The sequence below is a fragment of the Hyla sarda genome, chromosome 4, assembly GCF_029499605.1.
Source record: "Hyla sarda isolate aHylSar1 chromosome 4, aHylSar1.hap1, whole genome shotgun sequence".
Lineage (NCBI taxonomy): Eukaryota > Metazoa > Chordata > Amphibia > Anura > Hylidae > Hyla > Hyla sarda.
In genome coordinates, this window is record NC_079192.1 from 316,463,879 (window position 1) to 316,479,290 (window position 15,412).

The window sequence follows — 15,412 nt, forward strand, 5'->3', positions numbered from 1 at the left end:
TTACTGTTTAATTAATACGCCTACAGACATCGGCATCTGCTACTTGACATTGACAGCGCGGCATGTCTTTGTTTACATGCGATCGCACGCCCCCTTTTCTGGCGTCACAGGGGCGGTGCGCGCCGCACTGCATATAAGCAGAATAGCCGACGGATATGACGTCAGACGCCTTCGCTCCCCACACGAGGAGAGAGCGGCCGGACAACTCCGGCTCCCGCTGACAGCGGGACTGCGCCTGCATACAGTTCACAGTTCGGCTAACCGTGAGTAATGATACACTATCAGTGTATAGTGTGGGGCTTTCTTTTCAGGTCCGTTCCCTCAAAATGGTCTCTCTTTCTCTTATAGGTGGACCCGGTTTATGCCGACTGCATTATATCTCTGTGTGCATAAGTGACCCTAGGGACAGCTTTTTTCTTCCCCACAGGAATAAATACCTTGCATACATTAATTTTTGCAGGTTTTATTAGGGATAGAGTAAAAATTTTTTCCAGGCTCCTGGGTCACTATACTTATTTATATTTTATGCTATGGATGTCATTGCATATTTAATTGACTCCTTTATTTTGCATTTATAGAGATGTACCTTTCTCTTAACAGTTGTTGGATATGGATGACGGAATTTACATATCATATCCTCTCGGTCATTGATTTATTCTTTTGTCTATACCCCCTGAGGACGCCCGCTATATACTAGCGAGCAGAAACGCGTTGGGTTATTTGATTACTATACTCTATAGGTGTGCAACTAAACTGCACCCTCTAGTGAGAGGTGATTCGGGACTGGCTGGGCCCTGCAGAGTCCCGGACACACCTTGTTAATGTCTCTTATTAGACCGAGATAATCATACTTTTTCATAATACTAGACACTTGTTAATATCTTTAATTTGACATTAAAAGTTAAGTTTTATAGAGCACATCCTGGACACTTTTACATTATGAAAATGCATCTAGTCCCTTTTGGACTCTTTTATTGAGTTCACCATGACCGCTTCCTCTGACAGAGAGTTCCATAGTCTCACTGCTCTCACAGTAAAGAATTCTGTTCTATGTTGATTCTTATTCGTGGGTATAAATAGTTCATGAAAGAGATCTTTGTATTGACCTTTGATATACATATGCATAGTTATTAGGTCATTCCGAATTTTGATCATATTGATCTTTCAGTGTACTGCACTGCATGCATTTATAACTTAGGTTGTTCGCAGGGCCGAACTGGGGATATGAAGCAGACCTGGAAGTGTTTGCATACCAGCCCCATAGCATTGCATCATTGAGGCAATTAGCGGCCTCAGGCAAGGCATTTGATTTGCCTGGCTTCTGTAGCAGGACTCTGCGCCATGACATCACATAAGATGAAAAGGTGCAGGTGCAGCATGAGGAAAGTCTGGCATTTGTTTTGCCAGGCTTCCATAAAAAAATTTAAAATAAACTATGCTGCGGCTGCACCCTGAAGTCCGAGTACGCAGCTACACCATATAAGAGAAAAACCTGGTAAATGAAATTCTAGACTTCTTCTACACAAGTTCCAAGAGGGAAGCCTGGCATTTCATTTGCCAGGCTCCTGTCTCCATCATGTTGCAGGCTTGATGCTGTGCCCTTTAGCTCATGCTTTGAGACAAAGGGCACAGTCTCAAATGTGGAACACGACAGACTTAAGCTACCTTCACACTGCCGTCAGACTCCGTCTGAATGAATTTTAGGGCAAGTACTATATTTTTATTTTCTCTGCTAAATTCCACTAAACTACTGGATCCCTGACAGCCCCCATCAAGTGAATGGGTTCAGTCAGGACCCGGCAGTTTCAGTGCAAGATAAAAAAAAGGGCTGAACGGGATGGATGCCAACAGCAGTGTGAAAGCACCCTTAAAGGGGTATTCCGGGCAAAAACATCTTATCCTCTATCGAAAGGATAGGGAATAAGATGTCTGATCGCGTGGGCCCACCGCTGGGACCCCCGGGATCTCCCTGCAGCAGCCGCCGTTACGCCCCCTCCCATAGAAATGAATGGAGGGGGTGTGGCGTGACGTCACGTCCCCGTCTCGGAGGCCCGGCGGTTTCCAAACCTGCAGGCGCAGCTATGCATAGAATGTGGGCTGCTGCAGGGAGATCGCAGGGGGTCCCAGATGCGGGCCCCCGTCAATCAGACATCTTATCCCCTATCCTTTGGATAGGGGATAAGATGTTTTTGCCCGGAATACCCCTTTAATGATAATAAAAGGGTGCAGTAAGTCTGTGAAGGACTGGGTACAAAGGGGGAGATTTATCAAAACCTGTGCAGAGGAAAAGTTGACCTTTATAGAGGTCTTTATAAAAATTAAAAAGGCAATCTGATACGTTTCTATGGGCAACTTGTCAACTTTTCTTCTTCATAGGTTTTGATAAATCTCCCTAAAAGTCTCAATAAATATCCAAAAGCAAGGCCACTACAGTAGAGCCCTGCATTGGGATTGGGTTCCTGCGGGACCCAATGAAAAACGTGCTTTGGGCGGACAGGTTCCCTTTAACTGTAGTTAAATATGTTAACCCCTTCATGACCCAGCAAATTTTGATTTCTGGCTCATGTATTTTTCCTCCTTACATTCTCCTTACTTTTTGACTGACAAAGTTGTATTAGGGCTTATTTTCTGCGTGAAGAGTTGGACTTTCCAATGAGTCACTTTTTCTTTCTTTATTATACAATGTATTACAAAGCCAGAAAAAAATTATACACAGGGCAAAATTGAAAAAATATGGAATTGCACAATTTTGTAGGACAATAATTTTTTCGGAGTTCAAAATACAGTAATTCTGACATTGCATGTTTATTCTATGGGTCAGTACGATTTCATTGATACCAAACCTGAATAATTTTTGTTTTGTTTTAATGTTAAACAAAAATTTAGACCTTAAAATATAACAAAAAACTTTGTTCATTACCATGTTCTCACCCCTATAACTTTTTTATTTTTCCACCTACAGAGCTGTTTTGGGGTTTTCTTTTTGTGCCATGAACTGTAGCTTTTTAACAGTATCACTTTTGTGTAGTTCTGTTTTTTTGGTCACTTTTTATCAAAAAAAATTTGGGGATGTAATGTAACCAAAAATAAGCAATTTTGGCGTTTGGAATTTTCTTGCATCTACGCTGTTCAACGTGCAGGATCAGAAACATAGTAATTTAATAGCTCATACAATTATAAATGCGGCTATACCAATATGTGTATTTTCTTTTTATTTATTTTTTGTACAGTGTTTTATAAAAAAAAAATGGGAAAAGGGGGGTGATTTTAATTAGGGGAGGGATTTAAAAAAAATATGTTTTATACACATTTTTTGGCCCCCCTAGGGGCCTATCATAAGCCATCATCCGATGGCTTACATAGATCAATGCAATGCTATTGCATTACATTGATCTATGAAATCTGTGCTTGATTGCTAAGGGCTGCCTAAGTGAGCCCTAAGCAATCACGTAGCCAGGGAAGACGCCTAGGAGCAGGTAAGACCTCGGGCTTCCTTAGCAACCCATAGCCCCCCGCGATGCTATGGGACCACTAGACTCCAGGGAATATCTGCATTTAGTGTTTAAATGCCATGCTTTATACAGATTTAACCAGTTAAATGACGGACCACGGCGCAATCGCTGAAGTCTGTCATTACCGGCAGATGTCAGCTGCTGATAGCAGTGGACATCTCCTGGCCAGGATGCAGACCCGACCTGCGGGCCCCCATCATGTCCTCCCACCCGACCCATGACGTACATGTATGTCATGGTTTGGGAAGTATTAATAGTTATTTAAAAAACTATATATATATATATATATATATATATATATATATATATATATTACAAAAAATAAAGGCAAAGTGCCTCTTTTCCTCACACAGTAGTAACAGCAGGTTTCCCCTTTCCAGAACCCCCCAACATATCAGGTCTCCCCTCTGCACCCCCCCCCCCCCCATTCAAATACACACACACACACACACACACACAGCAGCAGGGCTCCACATCCCAGCCCCTCCATACACACACACACACAGCAGGACTCCACATCCCAGCCCCTCCCATGCACACAGAGCAGGACTCCACATCCCAGCCCCCCCCCCCCTTACACACGACACGCACACAGCAGGATTTCACATCCCAGCCCCCTCATATACACATACAGCAGGACTCCACGTCCCAGCCCTCCCCATGCACACACACACAACAGTACTCAACATCCCAGACCTCCCCCCCCCCCCCATACATACGCACACAGCGGGATTCCACATCCCATCTCCCCCATACACACACAGCAGGACTCCACATCCCAGCCCCCCCCCAATTTACTTTAAAACTTAGCAGTACTCACCTGTTGTGGCATTTCCGTCTTGGCTGCATGTCCTTTTTTTTCTGCAACCCACACCTTCCAAGACGGACACTGTGTGACTTGTGTCTGATTCGTGGGACTGGCTTGCTTAAGCCTCTCCTGCTTATCCACGCCTCCAGAACAACATATAACCTGCCCTGAATTACAGGGTGTTTAGGCTTGGGAGAGAGACACAGCACTGCACATAGCGCTGCTGTATGCACAATGTGTACAGCAGTGCTATGTGCTAGCTACACAATTGTGTAGCTTAGCAGCCATTGTGATGCAGCAGCTTTGATGTATACTGTGCACCAGGTTGCTTAAGAACATTTGGGTGGGCTTGCTAGCATTGGGGCAGGCTTGGGAACTGGGACAGAATATGGTCGTAAGGAGGAAGTCAGCTCAGAGGGGCAGAAAAGAATGCTTGGACCTGTAGTTTAGAGAGAGCATGCAAAAATGAAACAAGCAGGAGCCCAGGAAGTTACATCGGAGGCACATACAGGAGCAAAAAATGGCACAATGGCTTCATTGAAGAGAGGGTAATATTGTATGCTGATCTGTTTTTCTTTTTTCTTTTATTTATTTTATTCAGTTTGTTGGATAACCCTTTTAAGACTGCATCAAGGTACCAGCTTCTACCTTGTACTTGGCAAGAAAGACTGTTGTGATGTTATTCAGGCTGCCCTTACTTTTGTGTTATTAGACCATATACTGCACTTTTAATTTGCATTTTGTCTTATTGTTATTTCTTACTAACGTTCTTTATTGTTTTTACAGAGTATTGCCGTCATGGAAAAGATCCTGGAGGAAAAATATGGCAACCCTGTTGCCTAACCTTGCACCTTGCTGAATTGCATCATAACACAGAAAAGAGCCTTAAGGCTTTATTGTTGCAGTATTTTTCAAGGTTCAAATGTTTTTTTATTGCTAAAGTACTCATAGAATGATTGAAGCAGTCAGTTTGCTAAATTGGATCCATCACCTCTAACTTCAAAGCTACTTCCATGTGAGAGCCTGCAAATAAGGACCCTGGAATGCAGTGGAAATCTAATTATGTTGAAATATGTACTTCAGCCTCTACATGTGTGTTGAGGGAAATAAGATGCATTTATGAAGAAGCGGATTGATGTAAGAATGAAAAGCCTGTTAGCCGGCCTTCAGGATGTCTATTGCTGTTCATTTTTACACCTAAATACATTCTATTGATGTAGCCAGCACCCAGTTTGCACTTGGTGTCTCTTCTGTTTGCAGAACTTATTTAAAGCCACTGCGGCAGATTTACAATTGCTATGTGCATGAATTATGCCATAATTTGCTTAAAAACGCTGACTTGCACCACATTTATTTTGAGTGTTAAACACTTTTCCACCAGACAGGCATGTATTTGATAAAATGGGTGTGGCTGACCATGCAACATTATGCAACAATAATGCATTAGAATTTTAACAATTGGTTTACACTTAATACTAGACATCCTAAGAATGCAACACATTTATTAAATAGCATGAGCCATTGTGATAAATTTGGCACATTCTTAGATTATCTGGTCTGGGTTTATACAGTTTTAGTAAATATGGGCTACTGTGCTTCTGTTGAAAACAGGTTTTTAGTTGAGGGCAAGCGGGTACCATTAGTTTGGAACAATACTTCAGTAGTACAGAGTGGTTATCATTGTACAGTCTGAGCCAGCCTATATTTGTATGTGAGGTGGAAGATTGAAATACTAAACATGACTGTGATGTATGTCAGTGTTACCCAGCTTCTCAAAGCATAACCTCAGAAACTCATAGGAGAGGTGACATTTATTTTATGTCATTATCAAAATCTGTCAATATAGAGCCCTGCTGAAGATCTGTTAGAATAATTGCACCTGTTAAATGTGCAGACAATTGGTGGGACAACCATGACTTGTAATTGTACTTGAATGGCAGGTTACTTAAAGGAGTACTCTCAACACAACTCTCTTATTTAAATTAATTTTTTCATAAAATTCTACTTTTGTTGTAAATTAAATTGATTACAGAAAATGTCTCTATGCAAAGATATATTCTTCCTACATTGAGATGACAGGTTAAGTTTAAATGGTTGTCAATGAATGCATCAACCTTTAGCTGTGGTAGAAAGGCATTGACAGACATCTTACTTCTTGGACCAACCCTAGCTGGGCTTATGAAGAGTGAGCATATACCTTTTTATGTGCAGTAGCTTCGACCTTGGCAAAAACATTAGCGAATAGATTGTGACAGCCATGGGTATACAGAGAAGCTTGAAGCTGTACTTCTGGTGTGCATTTTAGACCCAATAATGTGTCCATGACTACATATTTGAGCAGGATGACTCTAAGATTCCCTAAATTGCTAAGCTTGGCCGTTTTTTTTTAATGCTTGTGCACCAACCAAGAAGTCGAACAGTGGCCAGGGAAGCATTTATGATCTAACATGAGCATGGTAAAAAAAAATATTTAACTAAATAAATTCAAAAAGTATTTTAAGTGGAACCTATGCAACCCCTTTTAATATCCGAATTCCACAGGAAGGAAGACATAGGAACGCATTAACACTGACATGTAACACTGTCCATGTTGTTTAATATCCCTTATAGAATGGAGCCTTCCAGATTAAACTTGAAACTTTTTGTATTCCTATTTGCTTTTTAATCCCCTACATATGTGACGAGTGACTTATTCAAATTTGTAATAAACATGCTCTTTTTCATTTTCTGCCATAAAACTGTATATTTGCCATCTCTTAATGTAACACATTTTATTTCTTGCCGAAGTGACCGCATGGAGATGCATTTCAAACCTTTAAAATACAATAAAAAGAATACTGAATGGCAGAGTCTGAAATTTTCATCTTGCTGCAGTTATGAGTAAAGAGAAGACTAAGTTCCTTCAGAAAAGATTTGACACGGAACTTATATTTGGCCCTTCAGTGTACTTGGACTAAGTCCTCTCTCAACTGTAAAATAGCTAAGAATCCACTACTCTAGAGATTTATTACAGGAGCAATGAGATTGAATCCATCTACAAAACTGGAAGTTCCTCCTTGGCGCTTAAATTTAGTCTTAGAAGCTTTCTCAGGACCACATTCGAACCTCTGGATGCTATCTTAATAAATGCATTTACTTTTAAAATGTTCTTCCTCTTAGCGATAACTACATTTAGGAGAGTTGGGAAACTCCTACCCTGTTAGCATTTCCTCCCTATACCAAGATTTTGGATTATAGGGATGTAATGCAGACCTTACCCTCCTTTCTTTTTAAGGACCAAGGACGTACCGGCGCCGCGCGCTATTAACCCTTTAGCCGCGTGCTCAGAGCTGAGCCACGCGGCTATAAGTGAAAGTGAAAACTGCCGGTTAGCTCAGTGGGCTGTTCGGGATAGCCGCGGCGAAATCGCGGCATCCCGAACAGCTTGCAGGACAGCCGGAGGGTCCCTGCCTCCTCGTTGTCCGATCGCCGAATGACTGCTCAGTGCCTGAGATCCAGGCATGAGCAGTCAAGCGGCAGAATCATCGATCACTGGTTTTCTATGAGAAACTAGTGATCAGTGTGAAAGATCAGTGTGTGCAGTGTTATAGGTCCCTATGGGAGCTATAACACTGCAAGAAAAAAGTGAAGAAAAAAAATCCTATCACCCCCCTTTTCCCATAAAAAAAACACATATATGGTATCACCGCGTGCGGAAATGTCCGAATTATAAAAATATATCGTTAATTAAACCGCTCGGTCAATGGCGTACGCGCAAAAAAATTCCAAAGTCCAAAATAGTGCATTTTTGGTCACTTTTTATATCATTTAAAAATAAATAAAAAGCGATCAATAAGTCCTATCAATGCAAAAATGGTACCATTAAAAACTTCAGATCACGGCGCAAAAAATGAGCCCTCATACTGCCCCATAGACGGAAAAATAAAAAGTTATAGGGGTCAGAAGATGACAATTTTAAACGTATTAATTTTCCTGCATGTAGTTATGTGTTTTTCTAGAAGTACGACAAAATCAAACCTATATAAGTAGGGTATCATTTTAATCATATGGACCTACAGAATAAAGATAAGGTGTCATTTTTACCGAAAAATGTACTACGTAGAAACAGAAGCCCCCAAAAGTTACCAAACTGCGGGGTTTTTTTCAATTTTGTCGCACAATGATTTTTTTTTCCGTTTCACCGTAGATTTTTGGGCAAAATGACTGTCATTACAAAGTAGAATTGGTGGCGCAAAAAATAAGCAATCATATGGATTTTTAGGTGCAAAATTGAAAGAGTTATGATTTTTTAAAGGCAAGGAGCAAAAAACGAAAATGGAAAAAACCCCGGTCCTTAAGGGGTTAAAGGGGTATTTGACGATGCTACAGGGGTATTTTTTATTTGACGATGCTACAGGGGCTTTAAAGTTAGTGTAGTTCATAATATAGTGTCTGTTCCTGTGTGTGTAATGGTTTTCTCACAATTCTCAAGTGATTTTCACCCCAATATTTATTTTTAACAGCATATAAAATGACTGTTGTCTCAGATTTTTCCCAGGTTGCAATGCGGCCGAGACCTGACTCACTAGTCAGCTGATGACAGGGAGCCTGTCTGCCTCAATGGATGGAGTGATTGCTTGGTGGGAGAGAGATCAATCTGCAACTAATGCAACAGCTGTAGGCACCCTGTTTGAAAGCCACAGGTCTTTTGAATGGATGCAGCTCATTTATGTTTAAATGGGTTGATGTGTGGGAGGGAGGAAAATAAAACCTTTAAAGTTCTCTTTGAATTTCATAAATCACAACAGATCATTCTACCATTTTTCTCTGAAAAGCCAGAGAATGAAGGGAAGCAAGTGTTTCATAATCTTGATTTAAGATGCCTTCTAAAATACTTGGGAAAATGTGGCCTATTGATGTTAAAATCAGGCTCTGCCAATCATTTTATTCAAATAATTGAATAACAGAGCTATTCAAAAACTGTACATAATTGGTATTGCCAAAGCTGTAACATCCCCAACCTGTGAAATGAATAATGAAGATGCAACCACGCCAGGTGACAGAGTTATCCACCAGTTCACATTATCGTGGTACTATCACCGATACTGCACAGGGAGCACTCCGTTTTTCTTCTTTATTTTCAAACTGTGAAATGAATGTTATACATCCCGCTGGATAGACAAATAGGCCATAATAACATTGTTTAAAATTAATTTCCATTCCAAAATAAGGAACATAGTTTAAACAATCAAGTAGTTCTATGCTCCGAAAATGGTATAACTTGTCCTTCCATCTAGTGTGCAAAAGCTGCAATATAAGTTGAGTGCCATAAAAACAAAACCCAAAAAATTACAAAATAATTTCTTTCTATTCCTCCTAGAAAAAAAAATGTTTTTTCCAAACTTTTTATTAATACCTTTGTATGGTGGGATTTAGAAAATATCAATTTCACATTGAACAGGCCTTTATATAGTTATGTTGCTAAACGATTACAATGGGGTGGTGGAAAAAAACAAGGAGTCCTTAGAACTTGAATTTTCTGCTAAATACTAAACTTGTATCTGTACATGTTTACTTATTTTTTTACAATCTGCAACTATACTGCACTTTATAAGAAGTTGTTAAAGACATTGCGCAGAATTACAGAACAATGGCGAAAAGAATAAGGATAAAAATAAAGAGATGTGTAAAACAATAATCTTAGAAACTGATCACAATGGAAAGGGAATAAACGACTTCACCTTCACTTACATTATGCTTACTGTATAACATATTGATTTGTTTGGTAGAAATTTAACATTTTCCAAAATGTCGATTTATCAGTCGGCATATAATGTGTTATTGTGACCCATGCTAATGGAAATTACTAGTACACTTTTCATACATTAAGTGGCTCCTATGAAATCGACCTTAATGTATAAAAGCAGATAGTTAATAAATCAGGAAACATTTCTAACACAGGACAAATGAATGTCAACTCAGGTATATCATTTTAATGTCTTTTATATGAAACCACTGATCAGATCCTTAGTGGTTGTGCTTTATATTCTTTGGCAATATGTTACATTCTATGGTACCATGTGGTGAAGTTTTGTATAATAATTTATTAACACTTATGTAAACTGACAACAGAAGGGATGGTTTACTTTTTGTGACCCCTAGCTAAATACTGGTGAACTGCATCAAGTCCCTACGGGCTCCTTTACAGATGGTCATTTTATTCCTGTGCTTTCAAATGCTAACTAAAAAATGCTGCAAGCTATCACCATTTTTCATGGCATCTTTTACAAGGTTGTGATGTTTTTATATTGTAACATTTAAAACTATGATTTTTATTTCTGGCGATTTTGAAATCCTAAATGGAAGACTATATGGGTATGTTTTTGTCTTTTTTTTTTTTTCTTGTATTTTTCCCCAGAGCATGCTATAGTTTGAAAAAACAATGTAGACTCTATGCTATAGACTTTGAAGCAGTAGATCTCAGTGTGCTTCCAAAGCTACAATCACCAGCCTGTCTGGGCATGCTGGAAGTTGTAGTATTGCAACAGCTGTAATCACATTGGTTAAGAAATCTTGCTTTATAGCAACATTTGTCTGCAGCATTCTTGGCAAAAGACACAAAAAAATATAAATTTAAGTGCTACCATTCATTTTAGGCCTAGTTAGACCCCTCTCCAGGGTCTGGGAGCTTAATTGACAGACTGACCTTGTTTAAAAAATAAACTAGGGGTCTCAGTGGTCACATAGGCACTGATTATGCATTTATAGCAGTATACCACAAAGACCCTTTATAGGGAGTCTGTGATTGACAGCTCTAGCAGTCTCCTGATCAGACACTAGAGCTTTCACTCAGAACTGAGAGGTGAGGCAGTGCTTCCTTACAATACAGAGGGCTCGGGGTACTCCACTGGCCAGCGTTCGGAACATTTCGTTCCGAGCGCTGTGTGTGCGCTGCAGGGGTTGGCCACACCCCCTCGTGCCATCAGTCCACGCATTGAGGGGGCATGGTCTGATGGCACGAGGGGGTGTGGCCGCCCCCCCGCAGCGTGTGCACAGCATTCGGAATGAAATGTTCCGAGCGCTGGCCAGTGGAGTTCCCCTTTTACTCAGAGTCCATCTCCTGGCACTTGCAAAGTGGAAGCCAGAACATCAAACTACATAGGTCTCGGTCATGCAGGTTAGATGACTTAACATAAGGTGTCATTAAACTCCCTTCCTTGCTTTCTGTATAGGGTACTCAGATTATCTTTAAAACTTTACTGTTATTTAAAAAATATCAGATGGGGTCTCAGTGCTGTAAGACCCCCCCCCCCCCCCCCAATCTCTATATTTAGCTGGGAGAAGCATGTGGCATATAAGGGCCCATTCAAACTATTTATTTTCAATTTGGAAAATAAGTTTCAGCAGCCTCCCATTGTTCCCAATGGGATTCTGCTACACCATTTAAACTACAGAATTTCTTTATTGGATGTTCCCCTGCAGAAATTCCATTCCCCAGACTTATGTTCATTCTTTTCACTCTGAAATGCATTGCTGTATGTAGAGATGGCATATCTCCGAGCAGTCCTACCTCCGACTTATTTTGTCAATGCTGGGCGGATATTACATAGTGTGATTGAGCCCTAAGTCTTTGGAGCCTGACTCATTCAATCAAATGGCAGTGAAGCTCATGCCATCTAGAGAGCTAGACCAAATTATGTTTTAATGTGCTTACATACACCAAATAACTTTTATAATATTGTGACAACATATGTTATGTATAGTAGCTCCTAAAATGTCTATAAAGTACATATTCTACACATAGTAACGTGTTGTATGTCCAGACTATGTCCTGTAATTAATGTCAAATAAATATTAAAGAGATGCTTTTAAAGTCAATGGATTCTTTTGTTTGATTGGTGCCAGCTCAAGGTTATTCTAGATTAACACCTTTCATTTTTGCACTTTTGTATTTTCCTCCTTACCTTCTAAAAATGATAACGCTTTAAATGTTCCACCTACACACCCGTATGGGGGCTTGTTTTTTGTTCACCAATATTACTTTGTAAGTACATCAATCATTTCACCACAAAATCTACGACGAAACCAGAAAAAAATTATTTGTGGGGCTTCCTATTCTACGCAGTGCGCTTTTCGGTAAAAATTACACCTGATCTTATATTCTGTAGGTCGTATGGTTACAAGGATACCTAATTTATATAGGTTTTATTTTATTTTACTACCTAAAACAAATTATAACTACATGCACCAAAATGAGTATGTTTAAAATTGTCATCTTCTGACCCCTATAACTTTTTTTTTTATTTTATGAGGGCTCCATGCACCATGATCTGAAGTTTTTATTGGTACCATGTTTGTTTTCATGGGACTTTTTGATCACTTTTTATCCATTTATTTTTTTTAGAGTATACAAAGTGACCAAAAATAAGCACATTTTTTTTTTACGTAAACGCGATTGACCTTGCAGTTTAATTAACCTTATATTTTTATAGTTCAGATATTTGCACACGCGGCAGTACCACATATGTTTTTTATTATGTTTACATTTTTTTATATTGAATTTGGGAAAAGAGGGGTGATTCAAACTTTTAATATGGAAAGGGTTAATGGGTGTTTTTTTTTTAACTTTTATTCAACTTTTTTTTTTTTACACTTTATTAGTCCCCTTAGGGGAATTTTAAGAGGAATCATTAGATTCCTCATACAGATAAATGGAATTCCATAGAACTCCATTGATCTGTGTGCTCTGCGCTCGATTGATAAAGCCTGGATCAGCCAGGCTCTATCAATCTCAGAGCCGTAGCAGCAACAGAAGGAGAGGTAAGCCCTCCGGCTACCATAGCAGTGGAACCCCCCCCCCCCCCCCCCCTCGCGTTGGTCCAGGGACTGGTTAAAGCTGCCTTTAGACGCCGCTGTCAACTTTGACAGCAGCAATCTAAAGGGTTAATAGCCGCCCGTGGCGATCGCCACATGTTGGCTATTAGCAGTGGCTCCCAGCTACAAGAATCAGATGGGGGCCGGCCGGTATGGCGGGGGCTCGAGTCGGGAGCCCGCACCATACACCAGTTGCAGTCTCAGGATGAGCCAGCTCGTCCTTAGACGGCATGCGGTTAAAGTAATAGTTGTTGCTTCTCATTTCTGAATTCCCCTGATCAGGCTGGTTGTTGTCAGGTAATGCAGAGATGAAGCTCTGTAGACATTATTCTTTATATATGAGCAGCACATAATGTTTAGCAGTTCACATACAGCATTGAAATAATTATTGTTGCTCCAAATTCTACTTTAATGAACATTCCCAGACACATTCCATTGGACCAATGACTCCTGATATGGATGTTTCGTTAATAGTTTGTCTTGAGATTTACTAGGCCCCAGGTTTTGTTTATAAATTGTGATATTGTGTTCAAGTGTACTGCCTATATTATCAGTGTTATGTTATTTTTTTACAGTAGTAATAAGATTACCTACAGTAAATTATATGAGCAATGAATGATTCCATTTTGTAATTACTAAATAATGAGCAGAATTTGTATGGCTTTCATGAATGTATTTCAAGGGTAGTTGTGGGCGAATATTAAATGTCAGGAACACTAAACAGAACTGATACATGTCAATCCCTTGACAGTAGATACATGTGAAAACTACAGTTTTTGTCAACATTACTGGCACTCTTTAAAATAAGGGTTCCTGCATTATTCTGCACTCAATACTCCATAATGACAAAGTGGAATCAGAATGTTCAAAATCTTTTCTAATTTACTGAAAAGGAAAAATTAAAATATTGCATTGATATAAATATTCAGACCCTTTACTCTGTATTGTTAAAGCACCTTTGGAAGCGACAAAGGGGAGAGTTTCCAGTTTTCTTAGGTATGATCCACAAGGTTTACACACCTGGATTAAAGGGTTTTGAGCCATTCTTCTTTGCAGATCCTCTCAAGCTCTGTCAGGTTATATGGAAACCATTCCAGGTCAGTGGAAACCATTTTCAGGTCTCTCCAGAGATGTTCGATTGAGTTCAATTCTGGCTTTGGATGGACCACTCACGCATATTCACATAGTTGGGATATTGAGTGCAGATTGGTGGGTGGGGGACTTTGATTTTTTTCTTTTTTATTATATATAAATATATGTATATATTTTTTTTTTACTTTAGCAGTAAGCCGCAACAAAACAAAGGAAAAGGGTCTGAAGACTTTCCATATACATTGTAGATCATTTGATAGCACACACGAGAGTAACTTACAAGAAAAGGTCCAAGCTTTAAACGAGTACTGCACGGAACAAAACGTATCCAATAGAAGTAAAGTGGGAGGTCTTACTGCTGAGACCCCTGTGATCTCCTTTACAGGGCCCCAGCTCTCAACACTCAACTAACCATACTTATGAGTAGAAATTAGCCAGCCGAATCTCTCGAACCCAGATCCGAACTTTTTTTTTCCCAGCTCAGCAAACACTTGAGCTTTTACCAGTTTTGCTTGCACGAGCCGGTAAATATCGCAAAAAAAAACATGTTTTTTTTGGTGGACAGAAGAAGCAGGGGGCAGTGAAATGATGTAGGGAAAGCAGCAGATCACATGATAACACAGGTCTATAATGTGATTTGTTGCTTACTGTGTCAATCAAGCACAACGGCCAATAGGATGCGGACCTTCAGAGCACTGGAAACTTCTGCAGAGGGAGAGAGACAGACATAGGGACAGTTGGTGATTAGAAAGAGATAAAGATTAAAAAGAGACCTTGTGCGTGAATAGGATTCAATCCACATACAAGAAGAATCCTATAGGGGATCCTATACACCAAAACAGCATATAAGGAGGGGACATCTTAATCACAGCCTCTGAAGGGCTCATCTTTTGCTACCACAAAGCCAGGTCATTGATCTGTGCCACCCGCCCACAAAGCATATTCAAGTTGATCTATAAACCTATAGGGCCTGTCAACACAGTAGTGAATATAAGAGATTTCCGCAAACACCTTCAGTACGCATTGTGTCCTGTCATCCCTGATATGCAAAAAGCATGTTGTAGTTACATGTATTTAATATTGTTCCACTAACACCTTGAGAACGCAAAAAGCCTTCAAAGCGTTGAAACTTAGGCTGCTTTCACAC

The 15,412-nt window shown here is 39.9% G+C and overlaps 1 protein-coding gene across 1 annotated transcript in view; it reads left to right on the top strand.

Annotated features, from left to right (window-relative positions):
* The window catches only part of PRELID2 (PRELI domain containing 2), a 121,212-nt gene extending 109,042 nt beyond the window's left edge, over positions 1-12,170 (top strand). Inside the window, exon 6 of the mRNA XM_056574891.1 lies at positions 5,107-12,170. Within this exon, the coding sequence (XP_056430866.1) occupies positions 5,107-5,163 (57 nt within the window). The 3' untranslated portion in view covers positions 5,164-12,170. The remainder of the gene's footprint in view (positions 1-5,106) is intronic.
* Positions 12,171-15,412: the final 3,242 nt, after the last annotated feature.